Source organism: Hyaena hyaena, unplaced genomic scaffold, assembly GCF_003009895.1.
Source record: "Hyaena hyaena isolate Hyena2069 unplaced genomic scaffold, ASM300989v1 scaffold_611, whole genome shotgun sequence".
Classification (NCBI taxonomy): domain Eukaryota; kingdom Metazoa; phylum Chordata; class Mammalia; order Carnivora; family Hyaenidae; genus Hyaena; species Hyaena hyaena.
In genome coordinates this window covers 851,788-875,043 of record NW_024081242.1, presented here as the reverse complement: position 1 = coordinate 875,043, position 23,256 = coordinate 851,788, and the positions used below count along the sequence as shown (strand labels likewise).

At 40.6% G+C, this 23,256-nt stretch overlaps 1 protein-coding gene across 1 annotated transcript in view; it reads left to right on the top strand.

Moving 5' to 3' along the window:
* POLA1 (DNA polymerase alpha 1, catalytic subunit) overlaps positions 1 to 23,256 on the top strand; it is a 306,108-nt gene that overhangs the window by 21,542 nt on the left and 261,310 nt on the right. Inside the window, exons 11-18 of the mRNA XM_039257241.1 lie at positions 5,494 to 5,606; positions 6,356 to 6,472; positions 7,755 to 7,829; positions 8,707 to 8,845; positions 9,860 to 10,014; positions 16,658 to 16,742; positions 20,251 to 20,312; positions 21,765 to 21,854. Coding sequence (XP_039113172.1) covers positions 5,494 to 5,606; positions 6,356 to 6,472; positions 7,755 to 7,829; positions 8,707 to 8,845; positions 9,860 to 10,014; positions 16,658 to 16,742; positions 20,251 to 20,312; positions 21,765 to 21,854 — 836 coding nt within the window. The remainder of the gene's footprint in view (positions 1 to 5,493; positions 5,607 to 6,355; positions 6,473 to 7,754; positions 7,830 to 8,706; positions 8,846 to 9,859; positions 10,015 to 16,657; positions 16,743 to 20,250; positions 20,313 to 21,764; positions 21,855 to 23,256) is intronic.

Genomic DNA, 23,256 nt, shown 5'->3' with positions numbered 1-23,256 from the left:
GCAAATTGAACACCTGTTGTGTGCCAGGCACTGAGATGGCGTGAACTAGCTGGACAAATTCCCAATCCTAATGGAGCTTACATTTGAGTGCGGTGGGAGTGGGTGGGGGAAAATGGGCAGTAAATAAGGTGAGTTGATAAGTAGTGTGAAGGCAGTTAGTTGGGGGATGGCCAGGGAAGGCCTCTCTTTGGAGACCACCATTGGGCTGAGGTTTGAGGCACATGCTGAGCTGATGAAAGAGCATGTCACTGTGAGGCCCCGAAGAGCACAGAGGCCAGGAGAAAGGAGGCCTGTGTAGTTGCAGCATAGTAATCAGGTGACAGGGTTGGTAGAAAATGAAGTTGGAGATCAAGGCAAAGGCCAGGTAATGAAGGACCATGAAAGCCACATTGAGGAACTTAGAGCTCACTAAGAATGGAAGGGGCTGTGATGGAGGATTTTAAGTGCTGGTGGAGTGGCGGTGGTAGTCACATGGTTGGGTTGACAGTTTAATACGAGCCTTTCAGTTCGGGTGGAGAATACATAGGTGTGTGTGTGGGGAGGGGAAAGCTGGAGCCTGGAGACCATTCAGCCCAGGGCAAGCATGCTGGTTACTTGGCCTAGTGGTGGCTCTGGAGGAGGAGAGAAGTGCATGTATCTCACATGTATTTTGACATGAATTTGTCGATGGATTGACGTGGGGGCTGACAGAAAGGAGAAATCAAGCATGATTCCCAGGTCCTCCTCCGAATGAACTGAAAATGTGAATTCTGATTCAGACAAATCCAGGAGACTCTCTAGTTTTTTTTGTACTCCTTGAGCCCTTCTTCACCACAGGGCTGGGCATGACAAGGTATGTCGGTTTAATATAAAATACCATATATTTTCTTAAGGCGTTGCCTTCACTCAGGTCCATTTTCTGGGTATGAGAGTAGACGTAACTGTATTTTTTGAAGTGGTTTCCTGGAGGCTGCATCCAGTGAAAATAGAGTATCAGTAAAGCAAGTGAATGAGTAAGAGTAAGCATTAACCATCAGACTTGTAGGCCAGATTTATCCTAAAGATCACCAGGCAATGACTTTGGAGAGTTGTTAACAGTCTCTCCTCCGAAGGGAGGCGGAAGCATTAATAGGCCTCAGTATATCAAATGCATAGGGACACGTGCAGAGCCATTTGAGTGGCAAACTGTGGTGTGTTAGTTTGTAGGTAAGAATAAGCCATCTTAAAAAGAAACCTCAGCCATCTTAGAAATGGTATATATTTTAGCTGTGACAAGACAGTTTGGTTAGACTCTCTCACCTGTTTGGCTACTTCCTCTGTGCTACTCACCAGGGGAAGGTAGACTGGCAAGTGGGTTGCGTGAGGCTGAGCAAGTATTTCCCATCCATTGCCAAACCCCAGGCCTGCCACATTGTACGGCTTCAGGGGACACCATTTTCACATGTGCTTCACGTGTCTCCCGCTCTGCTCTCTGGAGTGCAACACTAGGGGGCTTGCGAGAGTTGCTTGATGTGGGCCTGCCCTTCCAGTACTAATCCCTCCGCTGTATCTCCTCGGTGCTGGATTTGATGCCCTGTCTTCATTAATAGTCCCATCAAAACCAGAGGCTCTGGAGCAAGCTTCGATTGTCCCCTTCCCTCACTACTCTCACCAAATCTTGTCAGTTTTTACCTCCTAAAGTACACGAGCTGTCTTCTCTTTCTCCTTGCAACTTCCACCTCTGACCCCCACTTGACTATCACAACCATAGGGACCCTCAGCTGTCCTCCCCTACATTGCTGCCAGAGCGACTGCTCAGAAGGGGAGCTCTGACCACGCCATTTCCTTGTTTTTAAAAAAAATCCAGAAACACACCTCAGTGGCTACTGTCTACAATGTAAAGTCCAAGTTCCTTAGCAAGGCTTCTGATGCCTGCTGTGTATGAATTTTGTGTTCTAGAGATAGTTTATATCTCCGTGCTCGTCTTGATACCATGTCCCTTTACTCATTGTGTTTGACTAGAATGGCCTCACTGACTCAGCCCGGGTGTGTCATCTCTTGGACGTTTTCCTTTTTTTTACCTTTTTTTTTTTACCTTTTTTTTTTAATGTTTTTTATTTATTTCTAGGAGAGAGAGAGAGAGAGAGAGAGAGAGACAGCGTGAGCAGGAGAGGGTCAGAGAGAGAAGGAGTCACAGACTCCGAAACAGGCTCCAGGCTCTGAGCTGGCAGTCAGCACAGAGCCCGACGCGGGGCTCGAACCCACGAACCGCGAGATCATGACCCAAGCGAAAGTCGGAAGCTTAACCGACTAAGCCACCCAGGCGCCCCTCTTGGACGTTTTCCTAATCCTCCAGACCGGCCTCATTTTCCTTGGGACCCCATCGTACCCTTTCCTATTGCACTGTTTGCCATACTATTCTATAAAGATCTGATTCTGTGTTTTTCTTACTCCAAAGCCTTTTATTTAACTCCTAGATGACTGGGAACTTTTGTTTCCAGCTTCCAGACTAATGCCAAGCACGTAGTAGGTATTTATTAAATGTCCATTGAAATGAACTGCACAGCTACAGACAGTCCTGTAGATGCACATGAAAAGTTTCAGGGAGCCAGAGGTGCATTCACTCCTCTTGCTGAGATTGCTTCTTGAAGCCTACTAGCAGCGTGGGGGCAGACAGACATGGTGCCGCCCCAGGTTAATCCACATAGAAACCATCAGGGTGCCCGCTGTCAAGTGCCAAAGACGAGAACCTGAGGAAGCAACAATCTTTGTTTTCTTTGTGAAAATGAGTTTATTATTTGTACCTTTCGTTTACTGGTTGATACTCTTAGAAGCAGCATGGTCTTGCAGGACAAGGTTTAGAGCTGCACCATCCACTGTGGTAGCCACTGTCCACATGTAGCTCTTTAAATTTAGATTTAAAGTAATTAAAATGAAATAAAAATTTGGCTTTGCAGCCACATCTCAAATGCTTTAATAGCCACCTGTGGCTAGTCGCTACCAGATCCATGGATGGCACAGATAACAGAACAGTTCTGTCATCACAGAAATTTCTATGGGCTAGTGCTTGTCTGTAGTAATAGTTGTTGGAGTTTAAGATAGAGGCATTGAAGTGCAGCTGTGTTAGGAAAGCCACCAATTTATGATACGTATTGTTACTGAATCCTTTGTAATAACCATAGTCAAAGATCGGGCTTTTCAGCCACTATTGGGAAGTATTCTGCATTTGAAACAGGCACTAGTTGTTATTGGCCTATCTTCCAAATGCTGTGGTAAAAGGAAACTTCAAGTTCTGGAGAAGGCCTCACACAGACTGGTCTGGTTACAGAAGAGGAAGCTAAGGCTTCACAAAATAAAGTGGCCAGAGCTCTGGGCTTCTCACCCACAGTCCACTCTGCTGTTCTCCGGCACTTCTTAAGCTGCGTCCTCTGTGATTGATGCCAACGAGTTAAAAAGGATGGCTTTAAAAAAAAAAAAAAAAAAAGTCCTTTAATCTCAGGGGGTTGAACGGTTTCATCTTGATAGCAGGTAATGATCCCTGAGCCTTGGTGAAATCAATGCTGCTAATAAAAACGAAGTACTCCCCGAGACCCTGTTATTGTGTCTCACTTTTTTACAGATTCTAAGGAAGTCAGTTATTGCTGAATGCTCCATAATTATGAAAAGAATCTTACTCTTTGCATATGGGAAGATATCCTGTCTTCATTATGACTTTTTCAAGGTTGAATAATCCTGACTGCACCTGGTTGCAGCTAGTAACTTTGGGGGGAATGTAATCTTTGTTTACCATGATCTTTTTGTGGCAAATGAGGCATAAGCAGTGTCAAATGTGTTGCATGAAGTGTGATATTAGTTTGACTGTAAAATGAGCTATTTGAATCTGTGAATCCAATATTAGGGTCTTTATTTTTCTTTGCATGGAATTTTGTTTCTTCGTCTCTAACTGTTGTGAGGATGACTTTTAATTTTCTGAGCTCCTGTGATTTTTTTTTCTTTTTTAATCATCCCCCACAGTCCTCCCTTCCCTCTCCCCTTCTACCCCCACCCAGCTGAAAATCACACAACTCTTTTAAGAATTTTAATCATCTGCAGAAATGAAATTTTTTACATGGTCTTATTTCCACTAGAACGAGTGACAAAAGGAAGCACTGATGAGCTATCTTGTGAAACTGGAGTAATTGGCCTTGGGAACAGTACCCTTTCCATGTGCCAGAATTTTCTTAGTGTCTCAGACAAGTGGCTATGTTGAGTGGCTGTGTTGATTACTGCTGTCTAATTATGCACAGAGCCCTGGGTTTTGCACAGTGGCCATCTTTTAGGTTGACAAACCTCTGGAGTCCTTTCTTGATGTCCAGTTTGCATGAACAGTGATTTGACGTCTGTCTAGAAAGGCTTGTTTTCACTTTGTGGTGTACATTACATGGAAATCTCAAAAGGAGCATTTCTGCTGATTTGGTTACTAGATCATCTGTTAAATAGAAATAGAAGAAAAATGAACATGATAAGCACCACCTATCTAGATTTTTAAGTAGTGAGTGAGATAAAAAGGGTAAAATAGGAGATAGTAGTTGAGCCCTATTATGAGATACTTATGGAATAAGATATATGAGGTCTATTATCTTTTTCCCCAAGTGCAATTTTATATGTGGAAAAATACTGATGGATTGTACATAGTTATTATACATCAATGTTAATTTTTATTCCTAAGTAGAAGTGCCAAAAAGCAAATTCGTATACTTTACAAGAAGTTTATTTTTATTTTTTCATTTTTTTTAATGTTTATTTTTGAGAGGAAGAGCACACACGTACACAAGTGGGGTAGGGGCAGAGAGAGGGGGAACAAAGGATCCGAAGTATGCTCTGCACTGACAGCAGTGAGCCCGATGTGGGGCTTGAACTCATGAACCACAAGATCATGGCCTGAGCCAAAAGTCGGATGCTCAACTGACTCAGCCACCCAAGTGCCCCCACAGGAGGTTTAAATAGATTTATTGGAGAATAGTTTGCTTTTTTTTTTTTTTGTTTCTCTTAATCTGGGTAGTCCTGGTTCTAGGGAAGTTTTTTTTCCTTACACTGACCTAGGGTATTTCTTTAATTTCTGAGGTTATGTCTACACTGACCTGGAATATCTCCCCACTTTCCCAGGGGTTTCTGCTTAACCTGGATCATCTCAGTAGTTCCCAAGGGTGGCTACTCAGACTTGGGATGTCTCCCCAGTAACTGAAGTTTGTCTCCATTTACTTGGGAGGTCTCTAATTCTAGGGAAAATGTTTACACCGAGTTAGAAAATCATTCTGTCCCGTCATCTCAGCAGTCATATTTTACTAGTGTGATATTGTTGTTTGGCATAAGTACTGAGTAAAGGAATTGGGGTTGGGGAGTGGCAGCAGATTCAAATTTACTGTAAAAAATGGTGTGTCATGAAGGGGTGAAGGTGTGGACACATTCAGTGAGCTTTTATACTCACTATTTTATACCTTTAATGTGATGTAACTGAAATACTTCTTTTCTCGCGGTTTTCCCTTACTTTCTTAGGTGTGGTATTTCTGTTTGGAAAAGTTTGGATTGAATCTGCCAAAACCCATGTGAGCTGTTGTGTCATGGTGAAAAACATTGAGCGAACACTCTACTTCCTTCCCCGTGAAACGGTAATCGTTAGTGGTTGCCCTCTAATTCTAAGTACATTGTATGTTCTGCCACCGACCATATTCTTCAACGGGGCTGTGACTTATCCACAGCCTTGATGCTTCCTTACTGCTGCATGCCTCCTGACCACTGATTGTCAGCAGCTCCATTAGCGGTTAGGAAAAATGAGGTTGAGAAAATGGAGTAAAACTGTTTTTGTCAAGAGTGTTCAAGTGTGCGCTTTAGTGTATAATGCTATCTTCTCCCCACCCCCTCATTTCCATATTCATCGGGGTTGGGAGTATATGGCTTTAAAATGTCCCAGGGGATTTGGCCCAGGTTTCATGCTTTTGCTATGCAGGTAGCAGTACCCTTTCCTCCACAGCCGTTCTGCAAGGTCCGCTCCATTTGCTCCTTCTTTTTACTTTGAGTCTTAATATCCACACTCCCCTCCCAACCCCAGACCCACCCCTGAGGTCTCAGCTGAACTGTGAAGCTTCTTGGTCAGGATTTACAACATTGTTCTCTCATTTTGTAGGATTAGTCATTATCTGATGTGCTTTTATGATGCCATTGGGAGGATTGGGCATTGGGTTGAGCACCTTTTTGGGGTCTCTTCGTATCTTTGAATTCATCTGTCTATAGGAGTGTTCTTTTAAATGTTTAAATGGCTGAAGATGAAAATCGAATGAGACTTGGGTTTCTGGTTGTTGAAAAGATCTCAAATACAGATACTTTTTTTCCCTTTCCTTCTCTCCCCATGGGAGAGCAGAAAATTGATCTGAATACAGGAAAAGAAACAGAAACTGTAGTTACAATGAAGGATGTTTATGATGAATTTGATGAGAAAATAGCAGCAAAATATAAAATTATGAAGTTCAAGTCCAAGGTTTGTATTTGCTGATAATTTTTTCCAGCTTTGTTTACTAGTTGTTTGTTCATTTCCTGACTTAACAAAATAGTTATTGTATGACTTCTTTGTGCAAAATGGGTTTTTTTGTGGCTGTAATTCATGGAATGGAAATTTCATAGATACCAATGTAAAACTAGTATGTTAGATTTGTAAAAATATTTTTCTTTCTCTTTAAACTACTTAGAAATTAATTTTCGTGAATTGGAATAGACAGGTAACATAGAGTCATTGTCTCCAATACTTGGCAGCATGTTTTGTGTTCTTTTTCTGAAATGTAAAGAAACTGTTCTGATCTGGTTTTTTTGTTTGTTTGTTTGTTTTCTTTTAGTTACTGGCAAATTGGTTTGGTCAAAAGGTTAAGGTGTTATATTTAAAAATTGGGGACTATAGTGCCGTTTCTGATAGGATAAAAATCTTCTTTTTATGTGTTACATATTGACTGGCCTTGAGTGAGATTGGTGACACCTTTAACCATCATCGTAGGGGATTGTAACTCAGCATACTTTTTACAGTGATTTCAGCAAAGGGAGGATTGAGTTAAGGTCATAAGTTAATGGTCATAACTATTTGAGCTTGAATTAGGGCTGATGGATCAATCCTCTAAAATTCAAAAAATTCATTGTACCAGTTTGGTACAGTGGTGAAGAGCATAGGTGCTGGGACCAGACTGCTTGTGTTTTAAGTCCCAGCTCTACCACTTTGTTGTGTGTGACCTTGGACAAGGGCTTTGTGACTTCTCTGGGCCTGTTTGTTCACCTAAGAAATGGGGCCCTATTTCAAGGGTTGTTGCAAGAGTTAAGTCACTTAGTTCATGTTAGGTGATTAGAACAGTCCTTGGTACTTAACAGACACTCAGTAAATAGGAGCTATAATTTTAATACTAATTAGTAATTTTTCCAGCAAGATGGAATTGGTTAATATCAAAGAGTAGCAAATCATTTAACACATTAACATTATAAAAAGTTTTAATCTTTTATTGCCCTTCTTGAATGCAAATATTTCTAAGTTCTCTAGTGCCTAAGAGATAACTTTTTAGCGTTTTGTCACTGGGTGTTTTAGTCCTAGTTGAAAGGGGGAAAGGGTGCCCTTTTGGCTTTATTGACCTTTGTGTTCCATCATGATAGTAGGTTCCTCAGTGTTGAATACAGGGGCATGTATTGTACATGTAATGCTTGTCATTTTAATTTGTGAAGTTTTTGTGTTAATGATTTTTATTTTTATATATTTTTTGCATGCCCCTTCCCCCTCCTGTCTCCAGCAAGTGGAGAAGAACTATGCTTTTGAGATACCTGATGTTCCAGAAAAATCTGAGTACTTGGAAGTTAGATATGCAGTAAGTAAAAATTACTGGCTTTTGGTTGAGAATGACATTTCTCTTTTTGAAATTTCAACTGGCTTTCAATTAGTATTGCCAGGGCTCCTCAAGCCCAAAGTTCATTGAGGTGGACTTAGAGTAATGAATAATTAAAATGGATCAAATTAATTTAAGCACATAGAACACCAGTTACGCTGCCTGTCTCAGGCTTTCAAGTATGCATCTTTAAATAAATAAGTTGAGACTGAACAACTGCTTGTCAAGTGGAGCTAAGGCCACATGATGGAGTTGCGCATCATTAGTCTGTTGGAGTGTCCCTTCTGAGCAGCAGAAAGGTGAGAGAGGAACGTCAGTAGCGTCGCTGTAGTGCTGCTCTTGCTCCCATGATAGGCAAGGTCATTGCCCTGGGATGTTAATTAACGGGGCCTTAACCTCTTTTTACCTTTGTTCTAGAGTTTTCATCTCATGATGTTGGAAAAGGGAAACTTTTAAGAAATGTTTCTGACAGTGGTGATGAAAAGTTGCCTGGGAGCATTTTGAATGAGTTCCACTCTCTTGCTTTCATTCTTCTAATGGAGTGGTACTTATTCGGCTCTTCTTTATCAGTAAGGCATGTACGGCTCTGGACAGAAATCCTCTTTTCGGGGAGCTTCTTGGCCTATTTTTCTTCTAATGGGTGCCATCAAGATGCATTATTTTGTCATTGTGAATTGTTTTTGTGTCCTGTGAATTGTTTGGGATTTCATTTGTTGCAAATTACATTTCATATATATCAAAGGGATTTCTTCTGGTGGTTCGTAGAGAGGCTTTTGTTTATTTCAAATATAGACTTCAGAAAATGTAAAGCAATAGTTTTAAACAAAAAAGGGTTTTTTTTCTTCTTTGCCTTTTTCAGGCTGAAATGCCACAGCTTCCTCAGGATTTGAAAGGAGAAACTTTTTCTCATGTATTTGGGACTAACACATCCAGCCTGGAAATGTTCTTGATGAACAGAAAGATCAAAGGACCTTGTTGGCTTGAAGTAAAAAACCCACGTAAGGAAAATCTTACATTTAGAAAGTTAAATTGCCAGTAGGGTGATTTTTAGAAGTTCAGGAATTGGTCTATTTATTGCAGTGTGTCCTCGCCGTTTTTAATGTTTGTTTCCTCAAGGTTTTCCTTGAGTGAGTATAGGGAACCTGTTTGCAGCCACTTCATCGCTGCAGTGCCCGGCAGTTTAGTGGGAGGGAGGCCTTGGTGAGCCTGGGTGGCTGCTGCCTGCATGCGTCCCTCTTTGTGCCGCTCTTGGCCTGTCCTTCACAGCCTGCTGGAAGGGCCGCCTGTTGTGTGTGGTGAGCTGCTCTCCTCCGAAGGAGAGGAAGCATCATCGCCCAATGTTGGTAGTGCTCCGTTGGCTTTATTGCCCGATGTTTTCCAGTATTTGCATCTGTGAAACTCTGTTTTGTTTTCACGCATCTTTTAAAAATGTTTGGGGATTCCTTCAGGGTAGTGTTTTTTTTTTTTTTTAAAGCCTGTGTTGGGTCCTGGATTCTTCAGAAAATCAGATAAAAGCTTCTTTTTCCCAAGAAGATGAATATATGTGTACACACACACACACACACACACACAGACACACAGACACACAGCTTTGCATACAGTCTAATAATTGAGCTTGTTTTTATTTGTTTTTTAAAATTTTTTAATGTTTTTTAAAAAAATTATTTCTGAGAGAGAGAGAGAGAGAGACAGCGTGAACAGGGGAGAGTCAGAGAGAGAGAGAGACACAGAATCCTAAACAGGCTCTAGGCTCTGAGTTAGCTGTCAGCACAGAGCCTGACGCGGGGCCCAAACCCAAGAACCGTGAGATCACGACCTGAGCCGAAGTCGGACGCTTAACTGACTGAGCCACCCAGGCGCTCCGAGCTTGTTTTTAGTTAGATGATGTAATAAGACATTCTTATTAGACTATGGGATTGGAGTCTATCTCAGTTAATCACAGATGTCTTAATTATAGTAGTTTTCCTTTTTCAGCAAATGGCTATTGATCTGTTGTATCTGTTCTCTTTCAGAGCTCTTGAATCAGCCAGTCAGTTGGTGTAAAGTTGAGGCACTGGCCTTGAAACCAGACCTGGTGAATGTGATTAAAGATGTTGCTCCTCCTCCAATCGTGGTCATGTCTTTCAGCATGAAGACAATGCAGAATACAAAGACCCATCAAAATGAGGTAAAGAAATAGGGCAGGTTTTTGTACCTATGTCTTAGATGCAATACTTGTTTGAACTTGTACAGCTATTCCGTGAGGGAAAATTGTTTTTTCTGGAGGGAAAGAGTACTGATGCACTACCTAACTCCATTTTGGAGAATGAATTGAATGTGTTGGGTGTTGGAGGTTTTCTTTAGAGATTTAAATTACTGGACTTATTTTTTGCTTCTTGAAATTTTTATTTTGGAGAATTTTAAGTGGACTTGGAATAATGTAATGAATTCCCATATACTGGTTACTCCTACTCATTGGTTAGCAAGATTTTGTCACACTTGTTCTGCCCCCCCCCCTTTAATTCTTGTTGAAGTATTTTACTTTTTAATTCATTTTTAAATAAAATTTTTAACATATTTTTAAAGTTTGTTTATTTTGAGAGGGTATGCGTGCAAGTGAGCTTGGGGAGGGGTAAAGAGAGAGAGCGAGGGAGAGGGTGAGCAAGAATTCCAAGCAGGCTCTGGGCTGTCAGCACAGAGCCTGATGTGGGGCCCAAACTCATGAACCATGAGATCACGACCTGAGCTGGAGTTGGACATTTAACTGACTGAACCACCCAGGTGCCTGTGAATTCTTTTAAATGGGAGCAGCTCCCTCCCATCCTCTTTTTTCAGTGATACTGACTTATTTAAGATTCATTCTTTATTGTCTCATAGAATGTCACATTTTCTGTGTGTGTTTGCTTCCTGGTGTCATTGGACTACTTCTTTTATACCAGTGGTTGACCAAGTATGGTTTATGAACAAACACATCCAGCCCATTATCTGTTTTTGTAAATAAAGTCATTGGAAGACATCATATCTGTTCATTTACGTATTATCTACAGTTGCTGTTTCACTACAGTTGCAGAGTTAGTAGTCATGTTAGAGGCCATGTGACCTGAAAGCCTAAAATATTTTGTATCTGGCCCTTTACAGAACAAGTGTGCTGATCCCTGCTAGTGAGTGCTAAAGAATTGATCTGATTCAGTTTTGACTTTTTGGGTCAGGTGGTACTTTATAGGTGGTATGGTGTATTTCATGTTGCATTATGTATATCAGTAGGCATATTAGGTCTGGTTAAGCCACTATTAGTGGGGCTACAATTGATTAGTGGGTTCAAGTTTTCATCTAAAGGGAATTATTTAAAAATTTATTTTGCAGAGAGTGGGAGTATGAGCAGGGGAGAGGGAGAGAGAGACAGTCTTTTAAAAAATTTTTTTAAATTTTTATTTGAGAGAGTGCATAGGTGTGAGTGGGGGGAGGGGCAGTAAGGGAGGGGCAGAGAGCGAGGGGGACAGAGGACCTGAAGCCTGCTCTGTGCTGACAGCAGAGAGCCCCATGTGGGGCTCGAACTCATGAACTGCGAGATCATGACCTGAGCCGAAGTGGGATGCTCATCCGACCTAGCCACCCAGGCACCCCGAGAGAGAATCCAAGTCAGTGTGGAGCCCACTATGGGACTTGATCCCATCACCCAGGGATCATGACCTGAGCCAAAATCAAGAGTGGGACACTCAACCAACTGAGCCACCCAGGTGCCCCCTAAAGGAGGGGTTTTTAACATTGGCACTATTAATGTTTTGGTTTGAATGATTCATTGTTGTGAGGGCTCTTCTGTGCATTGTGTGATGTTTAGCAGTATCCCTGACCTCTACCTGATGCCAGGTAGCCCTCCTTCCCCCTAGTGGTGACAAGTAAAAATGCCTCCACACATCTCCAAATGTCCCCTGGGGTGGGGAGCAAACTTACTCCCATTTGAGAACCATTGATCTAATGCACCCCCCCCTCCGTTATTTACTTGAATTAGTTATTTCATTAGAAGTTGTATAGCAGTTTTCTAATTCTGTCATCTTTTCCATGTTTATTAGTTAAATATATTAAATATTAGAACATTTATTAGTTGAATTTTTTTGTAAAATTAACTTTTCCTCATTAATCAGCACTGTTTGGTTATGCTGCAGTAGTTTGTACAGGAGAGATGAGATAAATGTGTACTTCTTTCTCTTTCATTGCTAATTTTCTGAGTAGGAAGTTGGGGGCCTGCATTACATGCAGTGCTGACTAGTGATTAGTTTTTGTTGTTGCTTATATTTTGCTTCCTCTTTTATGGAATAGTTTGAACTCATGGGTGTTAAATTTACTCATTATATTTCAGTCTTTTGTAATCATTATTGTTGTTATTTTTGATGCTTAAACTTGGCTTTGGTCAGTGGGAGTGTCTTATGTTTGCTTCTAAATCATTTTGACATTGAAGGGGATGGTTTGTTTTTTTTTTTAACAGTAGCCTTTTGGCATTATTTTTACTCTGAATTTTTAAAATTTCTTTTTCATGTTTATTTGAGAGTGAGAGAGAGAGAGCACATGAGCAAGCAGGGGAGGGGCAGAGAGAGAGGGAGACACAGAATGCAAAGCAGGCTCTAGGCCCTGAGCTCTCAGCACAGAGCCTGATGTGGGGCTCGAACTCCCGAACCACAAGATCATGACCTGAGCCAAAGTCGGATGCTTAACCAACTGAGCCACTCAGGTGCCCCAGCTCTGAATTTTTTTAATATGTGATTTGATCTTTTAATAATAGTTAACATAGTAGATAGCCATAGTTAATAGTGTGTGGGAAAGGTTTAATTTGTTAAAAAAAAAATAGTATCCAGTCTCCAGCATCTGGAATAAGGTTTCTCAGTACCATTTCACAGTGAGGGAAGTAGGGCTTCACAGAAAAATGGCTGATTCAGCGAAATGGCTGGAATATCTCGTTATACCAGAAAGCAGGGATGATATTAAGATCGACTGAAGATGTGTCAGAAGGGTTCCAGAGTCACCCTGAAGTGTTCCCAACTGGCCAAAGATGGGGCATTGTGAGCATGGACAAGGATAGTCCCAGCACTGAGACGTATGAGCTCAACGGTGATCCTGTATGCGCCAACAACCCAGCACTGGTCACCTGCAGGGGCAGCTAGGGAACTGTGCCATTAGCTCGAAAACTGGTAAATAAAGGGATTGAATCTAGGATTTATCTCGACTTTTTTTTGACCTCATATTGTACCTCAGTGAACCAAGTAATTGATGGAGAGAAGTTTCTCTTCATAGAAGGCTTCCAGCTCAGAAATGATAAAAAATGGAATATTCCTACTTGGCAATCCCTAATGAAATAATGGATCTAGGCACTGATCACTGAAAGGGGTAACTGGACATGACGTGCCTGTGCCCCCTGATAGAAGGAATCAGTAGCACCTCAAATATATTCATGCCAGAAAATTGAAAGTGATTTTGATCAAGCTTTTAGATTTAAATGTGAATTCACCAGCGGTACAGAAACAGAGGAGTGTGTTAAATGGCTTTACTGGGATACGAGCCACAGAATTGGCACTGTGGAGCACTCTACAGGGTGAATGACTCAGCTTCTCCAACAGATGAAGTGCTGGGAAATAATAGGTGGGGAGGGCTTGTACCTGTAGTTTTATATATCGACCAATTACAGGGTATGGGCTTACTTGGAAAATAAAATTGAGATGGTTGGGAAAACATGAACATTTGAGTCATGCCTGGATATTTAGTGATTTTAAGGAATTGCTATTAATTATATTAGTTGTCATTGTATTTATTACTTTTTTCAAACCTCTTGGGGCACCTTGGTTTAGTCAGTTGAGCTTCTGAGTCTTGATTTTGGCTCACATCATGGTCTCACGTTTTGTGGGTTCAAACCCCATGTTGGGCTTGGAGCTGGCAGTGCGGAGCCAGCTTGGTGTTGTCTCTCTCCCTTTCTGTCTGTTACTCTTCCACATGTGCTTGTGTGTATACGTGTTCTCTCTCAAATATTAAAAAAAAAACTTAACCTTTTAATTTTTTTAATGTTCATTCATTTGTGAGATAGACAGAGACAGAGTGTGAGCGTGGGAGGAGCAGAGAGAGAAGGACACACAGAATACCAAGCAGGCTCCAGGTTCTGAGCTGTCAGGACAAAGCCTGACATGGGGCTTGAACCCACAAACCGTGAGATCATGACCTGAGCCAAAGTCAGATGCTTAACCGAAGGAGCCACCCGGGTGACCCGAAACTTTTTATCTTTTAAAGTAGTGGTTCTTCGGGCACCTGGGTGGCTCATTTGGTTGAGCATCTGATTCTTGATTTTGGCTAGGTCCTAATCCCAGGGTTGTGGGATTGAGCCCTGCGTTGAGCTATGCGCGAGCATGGAGCATGCTTAAGATTAATTTCCTTCCCCCCCCTTTTCTCTCAAAAAAAATAAAGTAGTGATTGTTAAAGGGGTGAGATTTTGCCCTTTAGGGGACAGTTGGCCATGTCTGGAGATAGTTTTGGTTGTCACAACTCAGAGGTAGAGGGTGGTGCTATTGGCAGTCAGGGGTACGGCTAAACATTCCGCAGTGAACAGAACAGTCCCCGTAACAAAGAATTATTTGGCCAAAAATGTCCGTAGCGCTCAGGTTGAGAAACCATGTTTTAGAAATACATGCTGAAACATTTCTAGATAAAGTGATGTCTGGCTTTTGCTTCAAAATAATCTAGGTGGAAGCAGGAAGTGGATAGGGATATTGATGAGTTGATAATTGAAGGTGTATGATGGGTATATGAAAGTTGATCTTGCTTTATTTTTTTCATAGTAAATTTGAATGACTGAATGAATGAATGAGAGATATCTTCTGCAGCCCTAAGTTGATGGCCTCCTAAGGGTTTAGATTAGATGGTTAGTCAAGTTGTTCACTCAACAAATGTTTCTAAACCATGTGCTAGAGTGATGGAATACTTGTGACTCTTCCAGATAGTGGAAGAGACAGGTATTAGCCCCATAGCAGAAGGAGATGTAAAACTTACAAAGGATAGATGTGTTCTGGGGAGCATATAATAAAGGAAGCTGCCCTAGCCTGGGAGACCAGGAGGGTGTCACTTGGCAGGGAAGCTTCTTGGGATGCTCTGAGGATCAGAGAATGGAGGCAGCAAGACCGGGCAGTGGGAGATATCTGACTTGCAGTTGAGACAAAGGTCTGTGCCAATCCCAGGGAGCTCTGCGTGGGGATGAGCCTCCAGAGTTGCTCTGAGTTGTGGTAAGAGGTTTGGGCCTGCATTAGCACCCCTTCCCTCCCTCCGATGCACTAGCTAGTGGGCTGCTCCCAAAGACTCCTCTGTGAGTGTCACCCTCCAGTCCTCTCAGCAGTTGGGAGAATGAGGGCCCTTGTCCTAAAGAGGACTTCTGGGTGACACACCACAGCGTCCATTCCAGCAGTCTTTTCTAAAGCAGCAGGGCTGGACCTTGAGTACTGGTTGGTGAGTAGGAGTTTCCTAGGCACAGAGAATGGGTTCTTTTCCGCAGGGGCGGCCTGCTTTCTCCAGCACTGTGCCACGGGAAGCTGTTATTGGTGCCAGCAGAGAAGCTGGGGGGACCACTGAGGGAGGCCAGTTCATGAATACGTTGATGTAATACATTAAAATCTGAGTATGAAAATGCAAAAAAAAAAAAAAGAGACCGAAAAGACAGGTCTCCTAATAACCCCAGCCCTCAGCGACACCACTGTTAACATTTTTGTGTATTTCTTTTCTGTCTTCTTTCTCTGTTTTACTAAAAAGCTGGATTTTACCATAGATGTGATTTGTTTCTTTACTTTTTTCTAACGAGTTTTTCCTATGTCTATACTGTTTCTAATCACAATAGCAGTACTTGCCATTTATGCAAAACTTAGAAAGTAAACTTTTATTTTTAAAAGTAATCTCTACGTACATCATAAGACTTGAACTCAGGACTCTCAGATCATGAGTTGTGTGCCAGAAACTACAAATTTTTTTTTTAATGTTTTATTTATTTCTAGGAGAGAGAGAGAGAGACAGCGTGAGCAGGGGAGGGTCAGAGAGAGAGGGAGTCACAGACTCTGAAACAGGCTCCAGGCTCTGAGCTGGCAGTCAGCACAGAGCCCGACGCGGGGCTCGAACCCACGAACCGCGAGATCATGACCTAAGCGAAAGTCGGACGCTTAACCGACTAAGCCACCCAGGCGCCCCAGAAACTACAAATTTTAAAAAGAAAATGAAGAATACTCACAGTCCCTCTTCCCTAGCTTTTTCCATTGTTGACATCCTCCACGTTGTTTTTGTTTTTTCAAATTTCTTTTAAAGTTTATTTATTTTGAGAGAGAGAGACAGAGTGTGAGCAGGGGAGGAGCAGAGAGAGAGGGAGATACAGAATCTAAGGCAGGCTCCAAGCTCCAAGCCGACAGCACAGAGCCTTATGCAGGGCTCGAACCCATGAGGAAGATCATGACCTGAGCCGAAGTCGGATGCTCAACCCACTGAGCCACCGAGGCGCCCCATCCTCCACATTATTTGTTACACATATCTGTAGCTTGCTTCTTAAAATCATGAGTCTTTAAACATCACTTGCCTGTTTCCTTTGAGATCCCTGGCCTGGGGGTCCAGAGCCCTGAGCTCCCAATTCCAGGTCAGATGTTAATAGCTGTTAATCTTTTTCCCTTCTGTTTTCTCTGTTTTATTTGTTTAAATACTTACACAATAAAAAGTTAAAATATGGACTGAAATATGTATCTTTTACTATTTTTGGTGCGTGTGGTGAGAACGCAGAGTTCATAGTAAGTGTCTGGTAAGTGACCTTTTCCCTCTTTCATTTGCAGATTATTGCTGTGGCAGCTTTGGTCCATCACAACTTTGAGCTAGACCGAGCACCCCCACAGCCTCCCTTTCAGTCACACTTCTGTGGTAAGTATTTGTTGTAGCTGGTCTACTAGTGGCTTGATTGTAGTTTTTCTTCTTTTTTTCTCCAGCTGTTGGATCCGTAACTTTTTTTGGTGTCTTCAAGAGTAGGTAGTGCATATTGTTAAAGACTTTTTTTTTTTGGTTAGCTGTGGACACTGAGTTTTATTGGCTTGTTGGCTCCTATTCAGCTAGTTTATTGTGTTTGAGGAGAAGTTGGGAGGCAGTTTGACATCTCTTTTATGTTTTGTGGTTATTCTGTTGGGGCACTTTAGTTTTTTTTTCTTGGATCAAAATTATGCCATCAGTATCTCCTTTTTATAATGTCATTGTAAAAGCCCATCATAGAAGCCTGAGCGAAGTGTTCTGTGTGGTGAGGCAATAGGCCAAGGCATAAATGAGTGTCTGCCTATTTGGGAGGAGTTCTAGTAATACCACATTGAAATTGAGTTGTGCTGTGTATAAAATTCAGTTGGTGAAAGTGTCACACGGAAATCTGTGTGCCACGAGTCAGTCTCCAAGGAGGATTCTGACCTATTCTGTGTTGAAAGCTTGGCCAGGTAAATAACTGTGTTTTTTTGTTTTTTTTTTTTTTTTGTAAACCGGAAAGGGGCATAACACTATTATCTGTCATGCTTCCTGAAATCTTTTCCAGCCTAGAACCAGCAGTTAAGTGGAGCAGCATTGCCTATCTGGTTTTGTGGGTATTAGGAAAATGGGACTAGGAAAGCAAGCAGAGAAGGAAGCATCATGTATTATTGTGAAGTTTCACTCTTTAAGTGGAGTGAAATACACAGAAAAAAATGACAGTGAGGATATCCTGGAAAATATGTGGAGGAGAGCAGTCATTAGCTCATTTCAAGCTGTATTTATTCACCTGCTCTGTGTCTGTCACAGTGTGAACAGCTGTTTTGAATGGCAAAGAACTTAAAGTATAGTGAAGGAAGCTTTGGTCATCTTTCTTTTTCTAACTTTGAGAAGGTTGGAGTTCCTTCATTGTGCCCAGGTTAAGGCTTTGGTGGTGGTGGAATGCCCTTTGGGAAAGACTTAAACATCCTCCATTCTGACTTAGATGGGCGGGAGATGTTTCATCCAAGAAGCTTTAACAGTTACTAATAGGGGCTTAGGGTTCTGTGCATGGTTTTTCCTTTTTTTCAGATAGAATCTTTTAAACTTTTTAAAAATTGTGGTATAATTGACATATCATTTTAGTTTTAGGTGTGCAGCATAACAACTCGATAATTGTATGTTTTGTGAAATGATCACCACAATAAGTCTAGTTAACATCTATCATCCTAGTTTGAAAATGGTTTTTCTGGTGATGAGAACTTTTAAGATTTATTCTCTCAGTAACTTTCAAACATGTAGTATGGTATTATTAACTATAGTCACCATGCTGTACATTACTTATAACTGAAGTTTGTATCTTTTGACTGTCTTCACCCAGTTCCTTCCCCCCCCCACCACATCCTGCCCCACCTCTGGTAACCATTAGTCTGTTATCTGTATCTATGACCTCATTTTGCTTTTGTTTTTTTTTTTTTTTAGATTGTACATATAAGTGAGGTCATACAGTATTTATTTTTCCCTCTGACTTATTTCACTTAGCATAATAACCTCTATGGTCTTTTCATGTTGTCACAAATGGCAAGGTTTCCTTATTTTTTAAATTTTATTTCAGAGAGAGAGAGCATGTGCAAGGGGGAAAGAGGGACAGAGGGGGAAAGAGAGAGTCTTAAGCAGACTCCACCCTGAGCTCCAACACGGAGCTGAGTCCCACAACCCTGCGATCATGACCTGAACTGAAATCAAGAGTCAGATGCTCAACCGACTGAGCCACCCAGGCGCCCCAAGATTTCCTTATTATTTTTTTTTATGGCCAACTAAAACTCCATTGTATAAATATGCCACTTCTCTTTGTTCATTCATTCATTGATGGGCACTTAGGTTGCTTCCATTTCCTGGCCCTTGTAAATCATGTTGCAGTGAACGTGGGGGTGCAGAGTTAGTGATTTCATATTCTTCAGACAAATACCCAGAAGTAGAATACCTGATTCTATTTTTAAGTTTTTGAGGAACCTCCTTACTGTTTTCCACAGTGGCTGCACCAGTTTACATTCCCATAACCAGTATACAAGGGTTCCCTATACTCCACATCCTAGCCAACACTTATTTCTTGTCTTTTTATTTTTAAGTAGGCTCCATGCCCAAGGTGGAGCTTGAACTCATGAACCCGAGATCAAGAGTCACATGCTCTACCAACTGATCCAGCTAGGCACCCTTCTTGTCTTTTTGATGATAACAATTTTGACAGGCGTGAAGTGATATCCCAGTGTAGTTTGGATTTGCATTTCCTTGATGATTGTGATGTTGACCACTTTTTCATGTACCTGTTGGCTAGCCATGTGTCTCCTTTGGAAAAATGTCTATTCAGAGCCTTTGCCCATTTTTAAAAAAATAGGCTCCATGCCCAATGTGGGGCTTGAACTCCAGAGTCTTATGCTCTACAGACTGAGCCAGTCAAGTGCCCCAGCCTTTGCCCATTTTTAATTGGATTGTTTGGGGCTTTTTTTGCTATTGAGTTTTAGGAGTTCTTGTTGTATTTTGAATATTGACCTCTTATCAGATAAATTATTTGCAAATACTTTCTCCCATTTGTTAGGTTGCCCTTTCCTTTTGTTGATGATTTCCTTGGCTATGCAAGAGCTTTTTACTTTGATGTAGTCCCACTTGATTATTTTTGCTTTTGATGCCTTTGCTTTTGGTGTCAAATCCAAAAAATCATTGCTAAGACTAATGTCAAGGAGCTCACTGCCTATGGTTTCTTCTTAGAGTTTTATGGATTCAAGTTCTTACGCTGAAGTCTTTAAGGCATATTCAGTTAGTTTTTGTGTGTGGTGTAAGATTGTGGTCCAGTTTCATATTTTTGCATGTGCCTGTCTAGTTTTCACATCACCACTTAATAAAGAGACTGTCCTTTTCCAATTGTATATTCTTTTTTTTTTTTTTTTTTTACAAATAGTTTATTGTCAAGTTGGTTTTCATATAACATCCAGTGCTTATCCCCACAAGTGCCCCCCTCCATGCCCATCATATATTCTTAACTCCTTGTCATAAAATAACTGACCATATATGTACACATTAATTTCTGGACTTTCTATTCTGTTCCACTGATCTGGATGTCTGTTTTTATGCCAATACCATACTGTTTTGATGACTACAGCTTTGTAGTGTAGTTTGAAATCAGGGAACGTGATGCCTCTTGCTTTTTTCTTCTTTCCCAAGATTGCTTGGCTGTTTGGGATCTTTTGTGGTTCCATAATAAGTTTTAGGATTATTTGGGCTTTTCTTTTGAGGTCCAACAACATGACCATTGGAAATACTTGAATCTCTCAACTCTTCAGAGATTAGAGGGTATTTGTTGATGTTTAAAAGTTTCCATTTAGAAATATGCAGCATATGTGTACTTGAAATTGGACTAAGATGGTGATGGAATCGTTTTTCCTTCTTACAGTTATATCTAAACCAAAGGACTGTATTTTTCCATATGCTTTCAAAGAAGACATTAAGGAGAAGGTAAAGAACTCCTTATTTATTCCTCTTAGCAATGTTTGAATGTTTCATCACCTGAACATAATGTGATTCTGTATCCTAGTAGTAGGCAGATAGGCACAAGTCCTCCCTCAGATAGCTTCAGGGGAAGCCTTTCTGAAATGCTCCATCATGTGATTACTGTGGGAAATTGTTGGGAAGAGCTCCTCACCTCACTCCCCAGTTTGAGGAAAGCCAAGTGAAGTTGGGAATACTGTGGATATGAAAAGCAGCATGTTTTGGAAAGGTCGATATGGGCTGGCCGGAATTGATAAGGATCTCTCAACTTCCACTATACTCCATGAAGTTTCCATGGGTTCTTGATAAAATAGGGAGTGGGGAAAAAGTAGTGTAATGTAGTGACTTTGTCACAAAGGTAAATGTATTCCATCTAAATAATTTATTTTATTTATTTTTTTTTAAATAATTTATTTTTTGGAGAGTATGTTTCTTTTATGAAATGCTTGCATTCTTAAATGTGTGTGTTGGTTTTTTTTTTTTAATGTCTTCATTTGAAAAAATTAAAAGTTAGCAATCTTGTCAGGTTCCACTCATTTTAAGTTGGCTTGAGAAGTCCAGTAGTCTGCGGGTGCTGTTGGATCAGGCTGTTATTCATAAAGTGCCCTGAAGTACCTATCCAAGTAAAATGACCTAGGAAAATTCCTTTTGAGTCAAACTGATACTTTGTAGCCGAGCTAGTGATAGCAAACACATAGCTATCAACTTCTATTTTAAGAGAGTCTTAATAAGAGTGGATCTTTTGAATACCTGATTTATATTCAGTAATCCAAGTGGAAGCCTTTTGTGTGAAGATAGGTTTTATGTATACTTACGACACTTCTAATTCTTAAGTGTATGTTTGTTTTCATTCTAGATTCTTATTTATAGGTTCTTACACCACTCTTGCAGATTAGTTTATACAGTCCTTGGGATTTCTTTATGTGGTAAATATACAAACAGCAGTCTACCAGGGATTATATAGGATAGGAAGTAATGTTTTGTTAGGTACTCAGATTCATATGCTTGTGCGATATGTCGAGGCGCACAAGCGTGTCCCTGTGGAGGGACATAATCTGCCCTTCATAGTGCTTAGCATTTCAAATTGTGCTTTATTCACTTTACACACTTTGTATGTTTAGCCAGTGTGACAATAAATTATATCAAAAATAAAATATAGTAAAGTAAGTTTAAAAAGAAATTTTAAAAAATCCCAAATAAAATTTTGCTTTATTTATTCACTTATTACTAGAATGAGCTTCTCTGAGACTTTGGGCAGTTATTACTGTGAAACCTAGAATCAGCAATTTCATTGTTTCTTTTAGTTTTGAAGTGGACGGTTTCTTTTAATTCTAAGAAATCTAATCCTGCTTGAACAAGGAGCCATAGTATAGTACTTAAAAGTAATGAGTAAGTGACTGGTATGTTTTCGTCTAACAGAATGTGAAGGTTGAGATTGCTGCAACAGAAAGAACGTTGCTAGGTTTTTTCCTCGCCAAAGTGCACAAAATTGATCCTGATGTCATTGTGGTGAGTAGGTGTCTCATCATGCCGTGGGGGACTCTTTATTCCTTAGTTCTCAGTACTGTTGAACAGCAGAGAATCTTTTTTTTAAATTGAGGTAAAAAGTGGTATATAACATTATGTGAGTTTCAAGTTTGTAATATTATAATTCTATGTCTATACACTATAAAGTGTTGACCACCAAAAGTATAGTTACTATCCATCACTGTACGATTGATACCTTTCACTCTTTAGCCCACCCCCTCAAGCCCCTTGCCCTCTGGTAATTAGCAGTCTGTTTTTTGTATTAGTGAGTTTGTTTCTGTATTGTTTGTTTGTTTGTTTCTATAGATTTCACTTAACCATAATACCTTCAAGGTACATTCAGGTTGTTGGAAAAGGCACAATTTAATTTTCCTTTATGGCTGAGTGTATTCCTCTGTGTGTGTGTGTGTGTGTGTGTGTGTGTGTACACCATATCCTCTTTATCCATTCATCCACTTATGGACAGTTTGTTTTGATATCTTGGCTATTAGAAATAGTGCTGCAGGGAACATAGGGCTGCATATATGTTTCTGAATTAGTGTTTTTACATTCAAATAAATACCCAAAGTGGAATAGGTGGATCATATTGTAGATCTATTCTTAATTCTTTGAGGAATCTCCAGCCTGATTTCTGTAGTGGCTGTACCAATATACATTCCCACCAACAGTGTAATAGAGTTCCCTTTTCTCCATGTCCTCTCCAATGCTTATTATTTCTTGTCATTTTGATAATAGCCTTTCTAACAGGTGTTGAGGTAGTTTTAATTTGCATTTCCCTAATAATTAGTGACATTGAACATCTTTTCATGTGCCTGTTGGCTATCTGTAGGTCTTCTTTGGGAAAATATGTATTCAGGTTCTCTGCCCATTTTTAACATTTTAAAAAATTTATTTTGTTTTTTGAGAGAGAGAGAGAGAGAGCGAGCACGAGCAGGGGAGAGAGAGAGACAGACAGACAGATAGACACAATTTAAAGCAGGCTCCCCGAGAGCCTGATGCGGGGCTCAAACCCACGAACATGAGATCATGACCTGAGCTGAAGGCAGACGTTCAACCGACTGAGCTACCCAGGAGCCCTTCTGCCCATTTTTAAATTGGGTTGTTTGTTTTTTTTACTGTTGATTTGTATGAGTTCTTTATGTATTTTTTTTGAATCTTGAGAACATGAAATACCCCTATGGACTAGTGGGAATTGCTATATTTTCTGCTAACAGAAAGGGGAAAAAAGAGCCAGCCCACTACAAAATAGTTCTTTTCCTCTAATAGAAAAGCAACTCATGAGTTATTGTTGATGTTTAGTATATTCCAATTATTTCCCCTTAGAGACCAGCCTATAAGTAAGTAAACTTGTGTTGTTAACTGTTGGTTTCTATACAGTTTTGGA